At 37.6% G+C, this 22,312-nt stretch overlaps 2 protein-coding genes across 2 annotated transcripts in view; one reads left to right on the top strand and one right to left on the bottom strand.

The window, feature by feature from the left end:
- The first annotated feature begins 183 nt into the window (after positions 1 to 183).
- On the top strand, positions 184 to 8,611 carry ASB14 (ankyrin repeat and SOCS box containing 14). The gene is made up of 10 exons (XM_013128208.3): positions 184 to 198; positions 1,286 to 1,497; positions 1,998 to 2,048; positions 2,489 to 2,625; positions 2,722 to 2,880; positions 3,826 to 4,071; positions 4,545 to 4,716; positions 5,648 to 6,191; positions 6,618 to 6,771; positions 7,520 to 8,611. Exons 2-10 carry the CDS (start codon positions 1,370 to 1,372, stop codon positions 7,711 to 7,713), a joined length of 1,785 nt encoding a protein of 594 aa, XP_012983662.2. The 5' UTR covers positions 184 to 198; positions 1,286 to 1,369; the 3' UTR covers positions 7,714 to 8,611.
- APPL1 (adaptor protein, phosphotyrosine interacting with PH domain and leucine zipper 1) overlaps positions 8,599 to 22,312 on the bottom strand; it is a 26,980-nt gene continuing 13,266 nt past the window's right edge. Inside the window, exons 12-22 of the mRNA XM_005145823.3 lie at positions 22,137 to 22,179; positions 21,594 to 21,650; positions 20,326 to 20,417; positions 19,589 to 19,771; positions 17,388 to 17,437; positions 16,836 to 17,010; positions 16,696 to 16,732; positions 15,434 to 15,580; positions 15,145 to 15,195; positions 14,752 to 14,841; positions 8,599 to 13,712 (exon numbers count right to left, since the gene is read on the bottom strand). Of these exons, the coding sequence (XP_005145880.1) occupies positions 13,563 to 13,712; positions 14,752 to 14,841; positions 15,145 to 15,195; positions 15,434 to 15,580; positions 16,696 to 16,732; positions 16,836 to 17,010; positions 17,388 to 17,437; positions 19,589 to 19,771; positions 20,326 to 20,417; positions 21,594 to 21,650; positions 22,137 to 22,179 (1,075 nt within the window). The 3' untranslated portion in view covers positions 8,599 to 13,562. The remainder of the gene's footprint in view (positions 13,713 to 14,751; positions 14,842 to 15,144; positions 15,196 to 15,433; positions 15,581 to 16,695; positions 16,733 to 16,835; positions 17,011 to 17,387; positions 17,438 to 19,588; positions 19,772 to 20,325; positions 20,418 to 21,593; positions 21,651 to 22,136; positions 22,180 to 22,312) is intronic.

The raw sequence follows: 22,312 nt of genomic DNA, 5'->3' as shown, positions 1-22,312 counted from the left end.
CAACTTTAAGTTGTTTCTAGAGTTATTCCAAACTTTTTGAGTGGCATGTTGGCAACTTCCTTCATTTTGCTTATTAATTTTGCTAATCTATTTATTTGCTTTCGATTTACATATTCAGTTTATTTTACTTTTCCCTGTATTTTTTGTTCCTTTTTCAGGACAACTCTCTTGAATGACAGAAGGGGAAGTTCTGTTAAGGTAAAACAGATAAGAGTTTTGAGTCCAACAGGACATCTGTGATTTTAATCTATGTATGTGTATGTATGTATGTGTGCATGTAGGTGAATATACACAAGAACAGTGTGACTGCTTATGCACAGAACAGTGTATACCTACATACGTAATACTATTTAATGATTGATTTCTTCTTAAGTTTTAGCATTTAGACTTAACAGATAGTATCAACTGGATTTATTTCTATGCTCCATTGTTTTTATTACAATGTTAAAAGGGTAAAAATATTTTAAATTGAACTCTTTCAATTTAGCAAACTTTTTTTTAACTAATGCTATTCTTAAGTTGTTTGGGTTTTTTTAATCATTATTATTAACTCCCTTGTGATTACACCAGTGTGTTTTATTTCTGCCTGTATATGCTGCAGTATTTTTTATATATATCCCTTACAAATATCCCTATCAGCTGGGCTGATACATATAGCACAAATCTATAATACTTTCTTGACTACAGAGACAGTCTTAACAATGTAATTGTTGAAACAATTTGAACAAAACTTATTATTTAACATAATAACTTTTATTATTTTAAATGCATGTCCTTTACTTGCCCTTCACTTCCAGGCCTTCTGTGAACAAACTGAAAAAAATACCAATTCCTATTGCATATTGTCATGATTTAAGCCCAGCTCTAACTCAGAACCAGGCAGTTGCTCACTCACACCCCCTTTTCTTCCCCCCCACCCCAGTCTTTAGGTTTTCTGCTAAGGAAACATTGTGATGTTATTTGAGTATCTAAAGCATTTAAGAAGGAATGACTCTTAAATTGAATTTTACTTATTTTTTGCTGCTTTCTAGTAAGCAATGCCAGAACAGGTAGCTATTCTGTATGTTCAGTCTGTGGAACAGAGGCAAATCTAACACATCCCATTGGAATAGAAAACCTTTACTCTTACTCTTTAGTGTTATAAATAGAGTAACTCCTTGGAGCACAAACTTAAATACTCAGGAGAAGGGTGGACCTTGAGAGGGAGAAGTTCTCTTAATTTGTTTTAAACTAAGTTTAATTTCTCTTGATACTTAAACTGTGATTGCTGTTTCTTTTGCTGCAGATTTAACCTGAAGATTTAACATCTGCTTCCTATTAAAAAGCAGTGTTTTCCTATGAAAAGTGATCCAGGTTGTGCAGATTTGCCATGTATGATTCTATGTATATATTCAATGATGATTCTGAAGATGAAATCCCTACCCAACAAGCTATTCAGGAAAGCTTACAAGATAGGCATAAAATTGAACCAAGTGGCAGCACAACAGAGGAAAAAAGGTCGTAAGTTATTACTTCTATTTTGGGTGTTTTCTTGGCATTACTATAAGCATGTAGTAACCTTATTTTCCTTTGTAATTCCATATGTTGTATTGCTCTGACCTTGTCTCATGGGTACTGGAAACCACTTGCTCTGAGTTCTCTCTGAAAAAATATTCCCCTTTCCTCAAAAATATGGAATGTATGAAACATCCAGGTGATGTTTTGCATCAATATCTAAATGAGTACAAGCTTTATGAAGAAGTGATATAGAAATACATTGGTATGGTAGCTTTTCATTTTAGTAGTTAATTATTGGCTTTTGTGTGAAAACTCCAGTATTTACAGTGGCAAGGGGAGATCAACAAAAGAAGTGTTTTAATATATTAAACCCTGAAAAAACATACATAACTTACAGAAGTCTAACATGTAGTCTAGAACTGAGTATTTAAATTAAAGTATAATTATATCCTGAATTCATGTTAATTTTTACTTCTTCTTTTCTTTTTCTGTTTATGCAGCTTCCAGTATGTTACAAGTAAAGAACATGACAAGATAATTGCAGCAATTCGGGCAGTTAAGTACAAATACACCACACTAAGCCTATACCCCTAGGAATCAGTTGAGTGGTATCATTGTTGAGATTAGTCTCATCCCTGTTAAATCAGCTTAACTTTACTTTTGGATACCTAAATATTTTTCCTATAGTTTCAATAGGACATCTGTTTATACATTAAACTTTAATGCATTACTGCTCATGAGAGAATTGCATTTGAACTATTTTAGTCATTCTATTGTAAGTTTTTTTCAGTGTATAATAGAAAATGCTTTGTGAGTCAATATTAATCATTGATTGTTCCATTCATGTAAACCACCCTGTGAGAAAAAATTACTTTGATAAAAACAAGTTGTTTATTCCAGATACACTGATGGGATAGATGGCACTCAGTATATCAGTTGCCTAAATTTTGTTTTATGATGAGTAATGGGATATGTGTCTGTCTTAAAATATCACAGGCCAAGAGGAGGCCTTGATGAAGTTGGTAAGGCACAGTTCTGCTTTTGAAGAAGCAGATCAGCAAGGCTGGCTTCCAGTGCATGAAGCTGCAGCACAGCTAAATAAGAATATCCTTGAAATCACTTTTAAAGGTACAGAATCCTTCTGGTTTCCCACCAGAAAGTTTTACAAAGTTGTATTTGACGAATCATCCAGCTTCAAATGTGTTCTGCTTTTCTGTATTTCAGCCTCCTGTGCTGTTACATGGGAACAGACCACTCTAAAAGGGGAAACACCTCTATTGGTGGCAGTAAGAAAGTGCTTTGTAGAAAATGTCCGCTTTCTCCTGCTCATTGGCTGCAACCCCAATGTTAAGAATGAAGAGGGAGATTCTCCTTTAGTTATAGGTGAATACTTCATTTAGGGGCAGAGAGGTGGGGGAATGAGGTGAGATTGTAGTTACACCTTTTAGGTTTCAGTTTGACATATTTGTCTTCAAAGCAGTATCTAAAATATTTTGCTATAAGGAGCAAAAAATGTTCTAGTCTAGCTAGGCTAGACTAGGCTGCTAGGCTAAAGCTTCTTAGGAAAGATGTAGAGAGTTCCTAGATACTTTTGAAGTGCAGTATATTAAAATGCACTGTCCCCTAAGATGGGGATTTATGAAATTTAACTAAAGCAGTCATGTAGGTTACAGATAATGGGGTATCAGAGGTTATAGTGTGCTGTCAGTGGTATTTCAAGTAGCTGTGGCACATGAAGCTCCTCTACCTAATCTGTCTTGGTGAAGGGCACTCACTATTCTATCCCACACAGCCTGGAAGATCAAAGAGAGAAGGAGGGAAAAGTGTTGCCTATTCATTCCACCCACTAGAGCCAATGCAAATGACTCTTTTAAGATCCCTCCTGACTTAACAGATAAGGTTTATTAAGCTAAGAAGGCATGTGACACAGTAATTCTAAATTTAATTTTGTATTATGGTAATTGCTTATGAAGATTAAGTAGAGCTCTCTGAGCAGGCCAGATCCTGACCGCACCAAGTCCCCTGTATATGATCTCTGTCTAGTGGCAAGGGAAGTTGTATTCTGTTGCATTACCAAACACAACAGGGGATTAGAGAAAGAAAAAGAGATTACCATAAAATTATTCATTTGTATAGTTAATGTTATCCTGGAAACAAGGAACAGACTTGTTAAGTTAAACCTTTTAGTGTAGTGTGACATTCCTCAGTGCATAAATAGCACTATCAAGAACAGCTTGAGGTTTCCTGGGCTGCTGCGTAATAGAAGCCATAGTGCATAGAATAGTATGGAATAACATTCTGGTTGACATTTTCCTTATTGTCTTACAGCAATTAAACATGATTCGTATGAGATTGCCTCCTTGTTGATAAATTCTGGTGCAAAAGTGGACTTGCAGTGTCTCCACAAGAGGACTGCTTTACATGAGGCAGCCAGAATAGGCAGGAAGGATCTAGTAAAGCTTCTCCTTCGTTCTGGAGCAGACCCTGACCCTCGTAGTGGATATGGGCTCACACCTCTTGCACTGGCTGCAAGGGCTGGCCATACAGAAATTATGGAGCTCTTACTGCAAAAAGGTGAGACTTGATTCTGTAGGATGTTGTAGGAAGAGAAGGCTATAGGATGGTTCTATAGGCTTCTATAGAATGTTGTATGTTTCAATAGGATGTTGTAGGAAGAGGAGGCACCAACTGAAACCTGGCGAATTCTGTCTGAACGTAACACTTTTTTCTGCGAGGGTGGTTGAACATTGGAACAGGTCACCCAGAGAAGCTGTGGAGTGTCCATCTTTGGAGATACTAAACCTCTGAATGGATGCTGTCCTGGGCAACCTGCTGTAGCTGGCCCTGCTTGAGCACAGGGTTGGACTGGGTGGTTTCCAGAGGTCTCTTTCAACCACAACTATTCTGTGGTTCTGTTTTACAGCTCAGTAGGTTGATATAGCAACATGTAGCCTTCACAATACTGTGTCATTGGACGGTTGGAGATATTAAATTACTGCTGGATATTTGCAGTGACCACTGTGAGAATCCTTGCTGTTTCTTTCCAGGTGCAGATGTTCTTTCACAGGCAATGGATTGTGCTTCTGTGTTATTTGAAGCAGCAGGAGGAGGAAATCCAGATTCTCTGAATCTTTTACTGGAATATGGGGCTGATGCCAATGTACCAAAGCACTCAGGTCATTTGCCAATCCACAGAGCTGCATACAGAGGACACTTTCTGTAAGTTAATATACTTAAAAATCAAGTAATGGTGACACCAGAAATACTAATTTTGCTAATTCTACTTTATTTGAAGCAGGCAGCAAATCTGTAGTTTTGTAGAAGGAATCCATTTTACCTTGTAAATATGTGTTATCTGTGTCTGAATGCAAGAGATGAGTCAGGATAAAATCATCATCGTTCTAGGATGAACATAATTCCTGTAGTATTTCCCCACTTGTCACAAATAATAAGACTGTCCAGTCTGATGCTGAGGTTCTTGGGATCCCCTCAATCTCTTTGGCTATGCCTAATCTCCACCCACTTACAGGAAGGTACATGTATTAAATAAACAACTAGATGGAGGGGATAAGGGTTATCCCTGCTCTAAAGACAGAAAGGTTACTGGAAGATGTTTATGATAAAATCACAATCAGTAAGTGAGAAACAAGTCTGCAATAGTGGAAATGTTGAATCGTGGCTAAGAATCTGAGGAATCTTAATTCCTATGGTACTGTTTTATATAAATTAAATTTTAATGTTTATATTAAATTATATCTTATATGTATTTATGTCATAATGTATTCTGTTGATTCCCTAATTCCTACAGGTTAAGCAGTAACACTCTGCTCTCAACATTTAGGAAAAGCTTCTGTTGAGAAGGAATCATTCATCTAGCAAGGAATGGGTTGGTTCATGAATACTAGTATAATAGAATGGTATTTTATGTGTAGTAAGTGTAAAGTCAGTATCCCTTTCTGGCTAACAATTTAACTACTAGCAGTTAAAGCCAGTGCAGAGGTATAGCATGCCATAGTACTGGTTTGGACAATTAAGACAGTTTTATACTTTCATGATGAATTCTGAAGCCCAGCAACACAAAGAAATTCAAAGCTCGAGGTAGGTGAACCAGTGTGTTTCAGATTCTGTTTCTTCTTTCTTAATTCTTCAGAGCCTTAAAAATACTAGTTCCAGTTACTAATTTTGAGGCCATTAAAGAAAGTGGGATAAGTCCAGTTCACTCAGCAGCAGCAGGAGGACATCCTCAGTGCCTTGAGTTTCTTCTAAAATCTGGTTTTGATGCCAATTTTATGCTGGATCAGAGAGTTCGCAAAGGCTACGATGACCACCGGAAAACTGCATTGTACTTTGCTGTTTCCAACGGGGATATCCACTCAACACAGTTGCTGTTGAATGCTGGAGCCCTCACAAACCAAGATCCCATCAACTGTCTCCAAATAGCCTTGAGGATGGGCAGCTATGAGTTAATGAATCTACTGCTCCGACATGGGGCAAATGTCAACTACTTCTGCAGAGTGAATACAACACATTTTCCATCAGCTCTGCAGTATGCTCTGAAAGATGAAGTCATGTTAAGAATGCTGATGAACTATGGGTATGATGTGCACCGCTGCTTTGACTGCCCTCAGGGAAGTGCTTCACATTCCCAGTACGTGACTGATGGATGGACTTCGACTGTTATCAAAGATACAACGGTAAGTCTATCAGATGGCTTCATATGTTGCTTTACTTCCAATAGCCTTCCTAAAACTAAATGAAAATGTATTTGATGCAATGCCAGAAAAGGAAGTTTTGAAACTGTATGACAGTTTATAGACAAAGATAGGAATAGACAAGGCTTTAAAATTAAATAGGTGTTGCAGGGAGGCCTGATTCGTGACAACAGATGAGCATAAATGTTATTTTTGACTGGTGGAAATCTAGCTAATAATATGCTACTGGTCAGTACAGAATTGGCTGCCCACCATGGTCTTGTTCATGCTCTGAAAGCAGGGACATCCAGGCTTGCTCACTAGGTTGCCCGGTATCATAGCACATTGTTCCTAACTCTTGCCCTGCAGAGGTGTAAGTCACTGACAGGAGTGTTGAATATTATCTATTAAACATTTTGTTTCTGTCAGTTCTGTGAAGTGATAACCTTGTCATGGCTGAAGCATTTGTCCGGGAAAGTAGTGCGAGTAATGTTAGATTACGTCGATCATGTTCATATCTGCTGGAAGCTAGAAGCAGTTCTCAAAGAACAGGAACTCTGGCCAGACATCAATTTGATTTTAAGTAAGTATCTGATGTTTGCCTTTGGGAAGACAAACTGGGGATTTGGGCCATTTTTGTTAGCTGCCTTTTAGTTTTCTTTACCTGAGACTGTGCTTTTCTTGTCCCTTGTTAGGCCATAAGTTATGTTTTAAGAGACCTCTTAAACGTCAGCCTATGTAGGATTTAAACTAAGTTTCTCTTGGAAGTCTAACACAGTAACTGCACTATTTATTTAGAGCACTTGTGAACTTTTAATTGCAACACAGGCAACACAATCCTCTTAAAGGGGAGGAAACCATTTCCCCCTGCCTCAAGTTGATAGAGCAAGTTTAACATACCACTATTTTTAATGGAGTGATTTAATTATAGTCCAGATTAATTTTACTTCCTTTTTGCTTGTACATAGAAGTAGTGACTCAAAATCCTACTTTTAGTAGCTTCTTCAGGTCAACAGAAAACTGACACCAGTTATTTGGGGTTAAAGTACTTTCCCTAAACTTTACTCCTTAAATTTGCATTAACCTACATTTGGCCAACTTGACAGAAACAAAAGATGTTGATTTAACTGGGAGCTGGATGGGCTGAGACAAAAAGAGTAGATCCTGACCAGTCAGGGTGCCCAGGGACACCCAGATTTATTTTATCTATTTGCAATGGATATGTTGCAAAATAGGGAGGAAAGCTTTTGAAAGGTTGCAGAGTATTGAATAAATAAATTGAAGAACATTTAATAAACTAATTAATATCAATCTTGCCTTCTCATTTCTAGCAAATCCTCGCTCTCTTAAGCATCTTTGTCGTCTGAAGATACGGATGTGCATGGGCCGGTTGCGCCTCCGTTGTCCGGTCTTCATGACCTTCCTTCCACTGCCAAACTGCTTGAAAGACTATGTACTATACAAGGAATATGACCTTTATGGACAGGAAGATTTCACAGGCACCTATCACCTCAAATGTACATAAGTATTAGTTCTATAGTTTGAAGGGCATATTGGCATGAATAAGACTTTTTTCTGCTGGGATTTATATATATTAAAGAATACCAGCATTCCCCTTCACCCCCTGAAGAAAATAGGGAGAACCCCAAAATGTAAGTATTAGTGATCACGTTCTACCTATCTACTGGAATATAAACTATCTGTAAACTACAGCAATAGTATTTCAAATGCTTAGTGGGACAAGTTAAGGAACTGCAAAACACAAGCCTTTGTTACTGCTAAGTTAAAGCCTGTCATGACAGGTAACAGTACCCCTACTGCAGGGTTAAACTCAAGGTTTAGTTTAAGGTCAGCCATCTAACAATAGTGTTTTTGTTTCTCTTGTCCTTCCCTTTCTCTTGCCAAGAAGTAAGTTTTTATATGTTCTACAATTTTTATTTTGAAGTCCTACAGTGAAGTTCTGCAGAGCATCTTATGTTGCAGTTTTCTTTCCCCCCTCACTCCATGAAGCAATCCCACATTCTAAGCAGTGAAATGGGATTAACAGCCATAGAAACCTCTGCTTAGCAGCAGCTAGCGCAAAATACCAATGGTACAGCAAGTAGGCACTATTTCTGTCAGCTGTGTTAGTTCTGCACCTAAGTCTCTGGTACAAATATGTATTGTCCACCCTGTATTTTGATTGCTCTTGCTAGAACTAGGTTTTCCTCCTGCAGTGCTGGCTAAAGGCATGCTTGCAATTTTAGGAGTTTCTCTTCATGCAGTTGGAGTGTAGGCTTTTGGAGCACTACCTGTCAGCAGTCACAGTTGTCTTAGGAAGGCTTACAGTGTACACACAGACACAGAGCCTGTTCTTCCTAAAAATACTGCTGTCAGTCTGTATTTTAGAAAAAAGACAGTTTATCAACACACTTGGCATGAGTAGTATTTATTCCTTCATTATCAAGTAAGCATAGATTTTTTTCTAGTTATACATGCATCTTTATCACAGAAGTTACATAATCCAAAAGTCTGCTTTTCCCCAGAAAAATCTACAAACCTTATAAAATACAAATTTAACCATGATGTAGTTATGACCATTTGCTTTTTACATGGTGTTTATCATACAATAAACTAACAAAGCCCACGAAGATATGTATCAGTACCCATGTTAATGGTTGTGCTGGTATATATATAAGCCTCTGTACATGTGAATTCTGACCATTATAACCACAGCTCTGCAGAGTGCTACACCTTGTCAGATGACCACACTAACGTGTGCTCAATAGGCAGTTACGATGTTTAAGAATAGTCTTCTACTGTTCAGTCTTTGATTGTTGCAAAAACAAGTTATCAGCATTCCCAAGTACAATAACTTCCTCTGAGGTTATCTGCCTAATATGGTTAGAATTAAGAGGAGATACACTTTGACAACAGCAATATAACTACGTGTTAAAACTTTGTTCAGAGGAAGGGAACACATCCTATCACCAATAACTTCCTGGAAGTCAGTGGTATGAAAAATGCAGGAGGTTTTTTGATTAGTACAAATCCCACCCAGAAAGTTCCTATAGTTAAGCTTTTATTTAATCAACAGAACATTGACTGAAGCCCTGGCACAGCAGGTTTACTATCCATGTTTCCAAGATTATACAACAATCAAAGTTGACACAAATATGCCACTGGAGGTTTTTAATACAGCTATTCTGGGAAAATGTGCAAGTCGGTCTCAAACATTGCAAAAATCACTTACACTTCACTAGAACAGGACCAGTCCAGAATATCATCGGAAGAATTTGACCACTCTATTATAAAAATGACCTGAAAGGTAGTACAAAATCCTTGGCTTGCAATAGAAACTTCATGAGGAACACAAGTGCATTCACAATGACACACTGACTTGTTCTTGTCATGACAACTTACATACCACTGTGGCAAGGAAAACAAAAAAATCAACTTACTACTGGGTTAAAGAGAAAAGCCTCAGAGGCCTTGATTGACTTGCAAGAGATTCTGTAAAACAGAGCAGCAGAAGGAATATAGAATACCAGCTCTCACTGTTAGACTAGACAATATCTCTACTAAATTCACTAAGCAGAGACAGGTTTTCGTTCTCTATGTGAATTACTTCTGAAATAACAAGAGACTATATTGTGACATAGTTTTCTCCATTGGCTTCTCCCAAATTCTGTGCAACTAATTGATCAGATTTTACCTTAAACTTACGTGCAGGCACATTTGCTTCTTTATATCAATGTACATAAATTATAGGTCCAAAAATAGCTTCAGCTGTTGCAAAATGTTAGCTCAGTGTTTACATCTATATAAAGATGAAATCTGACAGCACAGTAGAGGGGGAATGTTTCTTAACTCCTAAATATTACTTGTTAGACAGTAAATTGTCTTTATACAATTTCAGACCTAAAGAGATGAAGGAAGTATGACAAGACAGTCATATTCAAATTAGTTTACACTACTTGCTCATAACCAGTTATATATGGATACACTGCATATGACTCAACTTGTCCTCTGATTTAAACTTGGAGAAAGCCGTTAGTGGCCACAGAGGAGTGCTGCGTATTAACTATAATGCAATAAAATGCATACCCATAAGCAGACTTTTGATATATTCATGCCATTACATACATAAAAAATGTATGTAGCTTGGAACAATGGGCAGCAAGACTTGCTTGGTCTGCAGCATGTAAATTTATCTAGCGTAACAAACTCAATATCCCCTTACCTAAGGGGAAAAATGTGGCAGGAACTACAAGGCTTCAATTAGCAACATAAAAAAAACAGTCCTCAACAACACTGTGGCTGCAGTACCAATGCAAAGTCACTTTCAAATCAGGTACTTGAAACAGTATTTTCAGGAGTGTCTGAAATACTGATAGATGTACATGTTGCAAACTACAACTTCAGCTCAAAGTGCTTGAAACATGAGTCTGTAAGTAAAAGGCAATATTAAACAAGAGCTATAAATTACAGGTGAGGAAACCAACCAGTAATTTACTTAAAATAATAAAATGCTCAAGTGCTGAAATCCTACCCAGGACATGAGATGCTGATAATAAAAGTCCTACTTTCAAGAAAAATATTAAGCACTTTGTTTTTAATGAACAAGTGTTCTCCAACGATGCAGTTCTAAACCTCACAGGAAACAAGGTACTAAAGACTTTCGGGAGGAGGGCATGAATAAAACCTCAGCAGCTATTTTTTGCCCTGAGGTGGTTCTAGTCCTCCGACACAAACAAAATACTCTTCACTCCTATGTGGTTTTAGAGAACTACATTTAATTGCTTTTCAGGCTTTCCACCTATGCAAATGGAGTAATTCCATTCATGCATTGCTAAATCTGAAAAATCCTCTATGACAGCAAGTTCATCTGCCAACTTTCCTCTCCTGCTTTCTTCATCATCTTTACAGATTTATGTCTGAAATAGTAATGGTGGGTTTCAAGAAAAAATGCAGCCATTCAATTTTCTGACATGTCTTCAATAAGGCTAATGCAAAACAGGCTACACATCAGAAATGCTTTCTGATGAGACTGCTAATCTGTTAACTCTTGCATATGGAGCTGGGGCTACTGCAGCTAAACTACTCAACACAATCGACAGGCTGGGTGACTACATTCTGGAAACTGGAGACCACCGATTCCCTATTCTTCCTGTGCTGTTCCAAAACCACTTCATTTTCAGCAGGTACCTGAGGAAGATACAGTAAGACCCAGTAACCTTGAGCTACACTGCCATATTATTTGATAGAAAGGAGAAATAGCAGTAAGTGAAAACCAACAGAGAAACGTGAACTGGAGCGATCTGCAGAGACAACCTGGCTACCATGCAATGATCTGTAAGCCAGGATTTAGGCACAAAAAGGGGGGAGAAAAAAAGGGTTTCCTGCCTCTGTACCTTTTGTTGGCAAGAATATGAAGTGTCCTATGGATGACAGTGGAGAACAGAGGACAAAATAAAAATGACACTCTTTCTTCAGACAAAAGCCTCGGATGTTGTGTGGTCCATGTGACAATATTCAAGGCAAATAGGGCCACCGGGCAATGCCATCTGGTCTGACTGGGCAACAGCAACATTTCTGCAAGTGACAGGCTACTCTGGGGACAAAAAAATGTACTGGAGCAGGACTTGCTAACTGACTCAGGAAGAGAACGTGGAGACTCAGCCTCCCCTTCGCTCTCCAGGAAGGGATAGTGTCACCCCCTCCCCAGTTCTGAAGCCCTCACCCAGGCTGCAGTGCTCCAGGAGCTCTGCTCTGTCAATCTTGCCCAGTGCTGCAAAGGCTGCACTACTGCCCCTGATCTCCCACGACAGGAGCCAGAGACCAGGAACTTGTGCACCAAAAGGAAACTGCTGCCAGCATGGGGCCACTCCAGCACATGAGGAGGCCTAAGGACACTGATCCCTCCCTGCACCTACAGGCATGGAGCAGAGAGGTCCTGAGATTCCTCACATATTGCATGGGCATTGAGCAGCTCTAGCTATGAAGGGCTGTGCCATCACCAGCCGATCAGGAGCTGTTCTGAAAATTGCTTCCATTCCTGAACACCAGAAATGCCCTGAAACAAACCGTAAAACACTCTTAACTGTTATATTATAACTTGGAGTATAAGTATATTCTTCTCTTTCTACACTTTGTTATTTTCATGCCACTATTAGAGAGATATATTCTGTTCCACTGGATTTTAGTATTTATAGTAATTAGTGCAAAAATAAATATTTCTCTTCAAACAAGTTTTCTCTTCTGGAGCAAAAGGTGAATGCACATTTAGTACTATACAAAATAAATATTACACAGGGTATGGAATATGGAGTTTGGATTAGAGGCTGTAAACAGATACTGCTTTGAAACACACTTTACAGGATTGACTCTAGGATGTAGGATTAGCATATGCTCTTACTTCAGAGCTAAGTACATTCTGTTTGTAAAATTAATTTCCATAAGAAGACTCAAAGAGCTTCACCTCCTTTTCAGTAAGTGCAGTGTACTGGTGGCAAGGCATTTACATATGCATTAGATTTTTTAAATGATGGAATTCAAGATGTTCCTGCAACTCTAAGACTGTTTTATAAAAAGTGAACTCAAAGGCTTACAGCTTTTCATTACGCTACTGGGGAAAAACCAAGAACATGGCACTTGTGCTACAAGAGTATATACATTATTCTTATCATTTGATAAGGAATGCTTTATGCATTCCTCATGCAGCAAAGTGCAACTGCATCTCATCTCCTACCTAGCTCTGACAGTATCTTTTCCTTTTGGTGAAAGCAGTCTTTCAGCATTATATTCACCAAAGCAATCAAGACAGTATCATACAGTGCAATATGAAACAAAAAATAAGATCCTTCTATCTAGAACTACTGCACATCTCACTGATGTTATTAAGGATTCTTCCTTCTAAATTTAAGAACAGTTATGTGCAACAAGTTAGGTAAAGCTTAGCACTGTCATATTTGGACATCCCTTTTTGTTTTCAGCAAGGTGGTGTCCACACTGCATGTAAAGAACAAGTTTTGATTTACTGTTGAAGTCCAATGAGAGTTTTGAGTTTTGCTTCAAGAGCAGTCAATTGCACAGAGAGATAAGTGGAGACAAAACCCCACAGTTTTTTCCTTACTGCAGAGAAGCCTTGAGAAAACAGAATTTTGCAACAAATATGGTAGCATCACCATGCTACATCTGGCATACAGAAATTATACTGACATGAAAATGGAAATCACTTAATTGAGAAAGAATGATCAAGGCATTATAGGGTCTACATATTGTGAAGTTTTTTATATGACACAGAAGACCCTCCACCTGCATTTCACTTCTTGTACAACTCGTGCCATTTCACCAGATTGATCCATGATTCCAATTTTCATAAGGTAGGCAACCTTAGGCTTCAGATTCTCTCTTCTTCTTTCCATCTTCTCCTAAATCACTGTCTTCAGACTGGCTACTGCTAAGGACTACGAATTGTCCTTCTCCACTGTTCTGGTTGGATCTGCTGGAAGCAGCTATCAACCGGCTTTGCTCCTCTAAATCCTAATTTGAGAAGGAGGGTTGGGAAATAGGAAAAAGAGTATTAATTTCAAAGCCATCTACAACTGAAACAGGATACAATTCTAATGATTTCTAAACTATCTTTTAATAGGATCAATGGACAGCTTTCTGTACAGAGGGAATTAAAATCCTGGATAGCAACCCAGAACATTAACATGTCAGCAGTTGGCATTACGAGAATAGCTAAGACATTACTACAGGTATACCTTTAACTCACAAACCACAGCAGGTTGGAACAAGTATCTTCAACTACCCTGAGGTGCTGGAGCATGTCTGGAGAAAAGCAATGAAGCTGGCACAAGTCTTATAAAGAGCAGCTGAGGGAAGTGCAGCTGCTTAGCCTGGAGAAAAGGAGGCTCAGGAGATTTTGTCACTCTACAACTACCTGAAAGGAAGATAGAATGAGGAGGTGGCTGGGCTCTTCTCCCAAGTAATAAGCAATAGTATAAGAAGAAATGGCCTCACATTGCACCAGGGGAGGTCTAGACTGGGTATTATGAGAAATTTCTTCCCCAAAAAGGTTGTCAAGCATTGAAACAGGCTTCCAGGGAAGTGGTGGAGTCACCATCACTGGAGGTAATTAAAGTATGTGTAGATGTGGCACTTGGAGACATGGTTTAGTGGTGGGTTTGGCAGTGCTGGGTTAATGATTGGACTCAATGATCTTAAAGGTCTCTTCCAACCTAAATGATTCTGTGGTTTTTGTAGCCCCTTCCTCTCTATATAAGTGATCCCTCACCAGCAAATGACATTATTTTGGGCCTGTGATAGATGCTCCTTCCAGCACTGTTCTTAAGTATTCCTATGAAGACATTTTGTGGTTTATCTCCTCAGAAGAGCTTTTTAAAAGCCACTATACAAAATTATACAAAATCTGCACAGGAAATACTCCTAATAATGAATTCCACAATGTTCTCTGAACTTGTACTAAAGAATATGAGATTGGAGCTTGGAACACAAAACTGCAAAACAAGGGAAGTAGAATTTATAAAACAGTATTAAGAAATAACGATACCTGTACCTTTTCAATTTGTTTTTGTTTATTCAGTTCTTTCTGTTGTTTCTCTTTGACTCTATCAATTTCTTTCTGCTTTTCTGATGCTTTTCGGTCCTAAAGGGAAAAAATGTAAATGGAGCAACAAATACCAGCCTGAGATGTTTGATACTTTACCAGTTTGCTCAAAACTGTTGCACCACTGTTTTGCTCACTGTTTTAAAAGGCTAGTATGCTTGTTAAAGGTAACAAGCTGAATCCTGGCTTGAATATTGTTCCACAGTGGACATTGGTCAGTCCTTCCATCTTGGGTTTAAATTCTAGAAAGCAAATCCTTTAAAGTACACCACAGCAGGATTACTGCAGCTATAAGCATCTTGCAGAATATACTCTATTACATGTTATAGATAAGATTCTTACCAGTTCTGCATGAAAAGCAATCTGTTTTGCCAGTCCAACAGAGTCACAAATCTAAAGACAAAACAGATCAGAAATAATCAAAAAGACTCTAATGAAAATGCCTTTAAAATTATGCCACATTCACAAAGTAGCTATACCAGCATATTTAGAGTACTTACAGGTAAGACTATCACCAACCTAACTGTTTGTCAGTACATAAACAAGATACTCCCCACACAGAAATCTCTCAGCTTGAATGGATCCAATACTTTGGAATCCACATTGATCCAAGTATAAACATCACCAATACCTTTTCCCCTTCATTATTTGATTCAAAGATATAGCAGATGGAAGTTTGGCAGCTCTCAACTCTCCCTCCTGAGGTTCTGAGCACAAATCCAAAAAGGCGCTTATTCTCCTGGTGCGTAGCATACAAGACTACATTGGGCAAAGGAAACTGCCAAAAGGATCAAATACAGACATATTAAAACTGGTTCAAAGTATTTTCTGTATGAGCTTTCAGTATGCTGGATGTTAATTACTTCACTATCATGAAGGCATAACCAGACCAGAAAAAGTTACAACCTGACCAAACACGTAATTATGGAACACCGATGAGAATGCAAGGATTATGTTATCCAAAAGACAGGCAAACTCCTAAAAACTCAGCGCATGTAAGAACATAACATGTCTTCATTATTGCCCTACAATAAACTATTTTGCATTCTTATTCCTAAAAGAGGGCAGACTTGGACATTTCAAATGTATCTTCTGAAGACTTAGTAAAGAGTAACTTTTTTAATGCTGAAAGCCCCCACTAGAGATGCGATAAGCTGTCGGATGAGGTTTTCCTTAAAGGTACACACTTAGACATCTGGACATGCACTCAGCTGACTTATCTCACCTCTACAAGCTCCTGGCTTTGGGACAGTTTTGAACATAATGACACAAAGGCAAAGAAAGAAAAAAGCACTATTTGAAATATCAAGACATTTTCACACCATCTGGGTTTTCTTTTATGGAAATAAAAGTCATTCAGAATGCCCCCCCCAAAAAATGTTTTTTAAAAAAAGAAATAAACACATCATAAACTGTGCATGAAGAAAAAGAGCAAAAGGGTGACTGCCATTACTGAAGAATTAAGCCAGCTTTATCTGATAACCTGAGAAATCATCCACTTACTTCTTTCCTTTTTTTACAAAGAACGAGGCAAAAAACCCCAACACTGTACAACACTCTCAATGCAGTTACACATTAAAAACCAAAAACCTAAAATAAAACCAAGAAAGACCCAACACCAAGCAAACCATTTTAGGCTTCAGAACTAATTTGAGTCCAACTTCAATGTTACTTCTTTAATTAATAATATAAATGTTTGTAATCAAACATGTTAATATACAATGTTTCAAAAGCCTATCTGACCTACTAAAATCACTCCTGTTAAACCTGATTTGCTAGTGGTTATCTGTTTTTAAATGCTGTCAATGAGTTTTGCTACCATCCAATAACATTATGTTTAAAGGAGAAGAATGACATTGCTGGTTATTTATCTTAAAACATGAAGTTACTTACTCGTAGTCTTGTAACTTGTGTCTGTGGATCGATTAACCTACAAATCAGTTTTGAAAAACAAACCAGAAAGTAAGTTTTACCAAAGCGAAAGAAGATCATTCGGTACATAAATATCAGTAGAAGTCTGGCAGGAAACTTACTTTAAGCAGCCACATGTGACTAATAAATGTGATTCTGTCATCCGGAAAACGTTATGGATAGCACGAGCTGCCAATATTTGACGCATTGTTTCATAAACAACATCTGGACTTTCATCAGATTTCACCTCCATAGAGCCAAGAAATCTCACAATAAATAACTGATGAAGAATTGAATCTAAGACAAAGAAAAGTATTAAAATGTTAACTCCGTTTTGAGTTTTCCTTCCAAACCCAAAGATGGACTTCACTAAACTCTAAACTTCTCATGCCTTGGAGAGAGATTGCTCGTACCTATGAATTGCAGGTACCGTTACCAAATAGCACATCACACGTCTTCTCATTTGGTTTAATGAACACAAAAGGTGCAATGAGTTATTTTTAGAAGACTTTCAGACAGTAACCTGATTTAACACAACTTGTCCAGCACACTGCTGATGTAAACAAGCATTCTAAAACTGGCATTAAAGTAGAAAAGAGCAGCTACAGATGAAAAGAGAAAAACCATTTTAAAAATCTACTTCTACTTTGCATGAAATCAAAGGTTTTGTTTACCTTCTGTTTCAGATTTTGAGCCTCCCAATTCACCAAAAGGATTTGTGCGTCTATTAAAATGAAAACATTAAACCAGGAGTCAGATTACAAGCACCACTCATGATTAATGTAGTAGTCTCATGCTGCATCAACTTGTAGTGACTTCACAGACTCGTAATCCAGAGGAATGATATATGATAAATCATAAGATCAAGCATTTTAATCAGGAGTTAGACATAAACTGCTGTATTCAAGGGCACAAACCTTGGTATTAATGTCCTATTGCTGCCATGGAGAGTTTTGCTCACATAGTACTTTTTTAATACCTGAATTAAGAAGAAGTCAAAACCTTTATCTTCAAAAACACAGAACAGCTCCAGGAAGTACAATCAAAAGCTAGTCCTTTCAGTCCTCCATAGGAGCACCACCCTTCTCATCACTGTCTCAAGTTGTTGAATTACTTACTGAAGTCACTGATTTTGTTTCAAATGCAGCTTTCTGAAAACACCACTGGGTTTTTACTCCTAGAGCTCAAGAGAAATGTGGCTATTTCTGGCTCTCAAAGACAGAACTGCTATCAGTTACAACAAAAAGTGAAAATACTCTAGGCTTCCAAGTCTACATGTTTCAAAAGCAGTAAAGCAATGCTGAAAAGAGTATGGAAATTGAGAAATACTAAAACCTTCTAAAAAGGACAAAATCCTATCTCTCTGGCTAACTGGTGTCTGAAAAACTATTGTCAGTGTTTCTAACTTCAAGTTAGGTTTTATAGGGGAGCAATGAAGGTGTCACCTCTCAACAGTCTTCTAAAGCAAACTGCAGAGAGAAAAAACTTGCCAGTTTTATCAATGAACTCTTCTAACTAATCAATGTCTAGTTTAATGTAGTAGAATTGTTCTAGACTGAACTCTGAAGTCAGGAGGGCATCGCCACAATGTTTATGTAACACAGACTCCATCAAGAAAAACCCCATTAAACGCTGACCTGTGGCAATTCAGTAATGGGAAATTCTTTCTATTGGTGTCTTTTATTGCTCAGACTTCTGTAATTTTAGATTAGACTGAAATGGTAAATGTAAAGTTTCACAGGATTTCTCAAAAGGCAAAAATAAAAAATATGTCATCAGTATCAGAAACTAAGGAAAGGGGTCTTTTTTAATCATGACTACTTCTAAAGTAGCATGGTGCCTATCTGCACAAGCACTGCAGTTCTTTATTGACAGTGATGGTTAACTGGAAACACTGAACACAACTCTATATGAAAAAAGTATTTGCTAGAATAGAATTATAACTGATGACATGGATTTAGCTGAAGTATTAACCTCTCCACTTCCTGGAATACAGGTCTATTTTAAATCAGTCCATTCTTAAGAATCTAGCTAGCAAACCTGTTATCCTGCCATACCAACCAACCAAAACAAAAAAAGAACTTGACTATGTTAAATATGTATAATTTTAACTCTTACATATCTGTAAGGTACAACTGAAAACTCATACTTTTCTAGAGGGCAAGGGGATAGAAGTCATTACTGTGACTAGAGTTACGTTAGTTTTCATCTTTTTGGCTTTTTCTGTTGTTAAGAGCAGCTGGGTCTGCAAATACTTCCTTAATATCCAAACTCTGTCCATGTAGTTCCAGAAATGCAGTGCAGATCTGCAGGTCTTTCTGACTATTTTTGAGTGGGAAGCTTACAAAAAACAAGTAGGAGAAAATGTTTGTATAGTTTGGGAAGAGCTCTTTGGCAATTTTAATTTGTCTGTATATGAGATTACTCTAGAAGCCTAGATCATTTTCACTCACCTTTCAGGTTAAGAGGAGTGTCATCGTAAGCCATCATCACCTGGAGACAGGGCTACCAAATTTCTCTTGAGTTTCCAAGAGGAAATAACCCAAGCTGCTGGGTGAGCAAGCAATAGGAAAGGAAAATACTTTGTGAAACCAAAAGATTAAAATAAATCAATAAATAAAAGCATTAGCTGTTAAAGCAAGAAAAGCTCCGTTAAATCGAAGACTGCACCCTGAATCTAGTGCATGTAATTAAGCCATTTGGTTTACAACTTAATTTAACTATTTAAAAGATTGCTATACTTCACTAACCACTGCAAATTTCTGTGACATGAGTGTTCTGGAGCTGCAGCATCAACATGGGTTTCTTTTTGGGTTGTTATTATATTAGTAACATTAACTTCAGGAGTTTGTTTCTTTCTCCTTACATTTCCTACCTGCCTGATTGCCCTGAAGATTTTGTTTGACCAGGAAAATCTTCACTAACTGGAGAGATTATGTCAAACTGTATAGGAGTGTCAGGTGCAACAAGTGAATCCAAGGAAAGTGCCGATAAACCTGCTGATTCAGATCCCAGTGACCCTGTACTGCTCGTACGAGCCGCAGGAGGACGAGATTGTCTAAAACAAAGATAAAAATGAAGATATCTTAGAGTTTCAGGGTGGTTGATAATAAATTAAAACATATGGAAGATCAATACAGTACTCCAAAGCTTGGATGTAAAACAACACAAAACCTAAAAACTGATGGTCAGGCTATAGTAAAAAAAATAGAACCTATGTTCCTAGACAGATTTAAGTTAAAGTTACTACTTGCTATTATATTGCATCAGATTGTATTATATTTCATATGTGACTATATATTGATGTTAAAACATCTGAGGTCTGTTTCCAGGAGTTGGGTACATTAAGGAAAGCCTCATTATGAGTTCATACAGCAAACCAGATATACAATACAACCAACAGAACTGTCTAGTCAGCTGGAAATCTGGATGACTTGCACCAGTGGATGCTACATGACATTAGAAAGGTGAGTTCCAGAAATTTTCCTCTAGCCTATCAAAGATGAAGTTCTGAACATACAAAGTTTTGCTGTTTGCTTGTTTTTCCTGGAACTTTATCCAGAATTCTCTTTACAGATGTGCTCTTCCAATACCTGTAGGTCATTAACTTACACAGTTGGCCGCATGCTCTCATGCCTCTGCTGGAAAGAGGGGGATGGAGTAACAGCCTCCAGAGCTGACTGATTCACACGTGCTGCAATTTCCTGCAAGAGAGGGATGGGAAAAAATAACTGAAAACATTTTCCTCAAAATAAGGTTTAAGATCTTAGTTTTATTTCTATGCAACTGGCAGAAGTTATAAACAACCCTTTGTGAGAACTGAGAATCTTTATAAACAACCCTTTGTGAGAACTGAGAATCTTTATAAACAACCCTTTGTGAGAACTGAGAATCTTTATAAACAACCCTTTGTGAGAACTGAGAATCTTTCTTTTCCTAAACTCTCACTAACATACTTGTAATATTTTCTTCTAACTTGCAAAACATTCTCTGCCAGTCACTTTCTACATTTTAATGAATGCAGTTGTTTTGCTGTACTGCAAGGGTTAAGAAAAGCCAGCAACAGAGAAAAGTCCCAGTGAGAAGTCTGGTAAAATATGCCAATGTAGCCAGAGAAAAAAAGAAGAATCTCATTTGAGAAGTGCAGTCCTCAGCTACTGCCTAAAACCATGAAGATCCAAAAGGCTGCCCTTAAAATCTGGGAACCCTTAAATGTTTCTGAAAAACTGAGACATGAACAAGTACTAAGTGAGGACTATGTTATAATATCATTTCAACAAGTAAGGGACCATTTACAGTTGAAGGGGCCAATTCCCCTAATTTAGCAAGTAAGAATTGTTATGTAAGTCTGTACCAATATGAATTTGCTAAATATAAATGTAAGCCATCTAAATGACATTCATTTCCTTACCCAAACTCTCTACATGAAACAAAAAAAATCAATTTCCAACTCTTTAAGAAGGTAAATAACTCATTCACAAAGTGAAAATAAGTTTACCCTACAAAACTGCTATGCTCCTAAGATTCGTATTTGTAAGACTGTCAGTTTCCTCTGGTAGGAATTAAGGGTATCCCTCTGAGTATTTGTCATAATGCTTTGGAACAAAGCGTCACATACAAGATACAAATGCAGGATTCCGAAGATGTTAAAAAGCTATACCAAATACAACAGTCAGATATTCTTATCACTTTCTAGATAGCTATTTAAATGAAGGAAACAAAGGACTATATGATTTCATAATCTGAAGAGCTCATAATCAGACATGTCTGAAGTACTCAAGCTTAATTCTCTGCTACCCAACTGGATCCAGCTGATCTCTATGTTTGTGCATATCTACATCTTAACATATTACTGATACTATAAATTTTAGTCAAGTTACCTCAGGGTTTTCACTTAGATATATCTGTTTCGATATGTTGTTTATGGTGCATATCCACTGAAAAAGAGAAGGGAGGGGGGAGAACAAAAAAATTAATTTTACATAGTGTTTTAAAGCAAACTTGATCAAATACCCAAGTTGGCTCATTTCAGCACTTCTGCTTTCTTTGTAAACTACAACTTCCTTTATTTTCCATTCCTGACAAGCAGGTAGGAAGAAAGGTTAGGAAAGCATGAAGAGGGAGAAAGAAAAGCAGCATTTTGTCAAGATTCCCCTACTCCTAGCTATTTAGCTGTGGGCTGTGTGTCTTGTGGGTTCTTTTTTCTCTTTTTCCCTTTCTTCCATATTACTGAATAGGACTTCTGGCAATCATAACTGCATTTTTTTCTCTAGGATTTAAATGCAGTAATACTCTGTCAGTTCAAAAGTTCACTGCTTACCACCCAGAGAACATAAAATGAGCATTCCAACTATTATTACAAATGTATTCCTTCTGAGCAACAGAAAATCACTGGACTCCATGCAAATCTCCTATAAGCTTACCTCTTCATAGTCTTTTTTACTCTCTGCCTGTAAGATTGAAGACCTGAAAGAGGAGAATGGAAAAGATAATTCCATCACTTCAAATACATTCAGACAGGAAACTTCATGTTTCTACAGTGCACAACAAATTAAGAAACGCTGAGGATTCTGCATGCTGAGTGCAGTCAGCATTTAAC

Source organism: Melopsittacus undulatus, chromosome 9, assembly GCF_012275295.1.
Source record: "Melopsittacus undulatus isolate bMelUnd1 chromosome 9, bMelUnd1.mat.Z, whole genome shotgun sequence".
Classification (NCBI taxonomy): domain Eukaryota; kingdom Metazoa; phylum Chordata; class Aves; order Psittaciformes; family Psittaculidae; genus Melopsittacus; species Melopsittacus undulatus.
The sequence above is the reverse complement of the archived record's forward strand: the minus strand, read 5'-3'. Positions and strand labels throughout refer to the sequence as shown.

Coding starts and splice junctions, on each gene's coding strand:
- ASB14 (XM_013128208.3), top strand. CDS start 1,370: ATGTATGATTCTATGTATATATTCAATGATGATTCTGAAGATGAAATC. Junction 4,072..4,544: donor GGAGCTCTTACTGCAAAAAG/GTGAGACTTGAT, acceptor GTTTCTTTCCAG/GTGCAGATGTTCTTTCACAG. Junction 6,772..7,519: donor AGACATCAATTTGATTTTAA/GTAAGTATCTGA, acceptor TCTCATTTCTAG/CAAATCCTCGCTCTCTTAAG.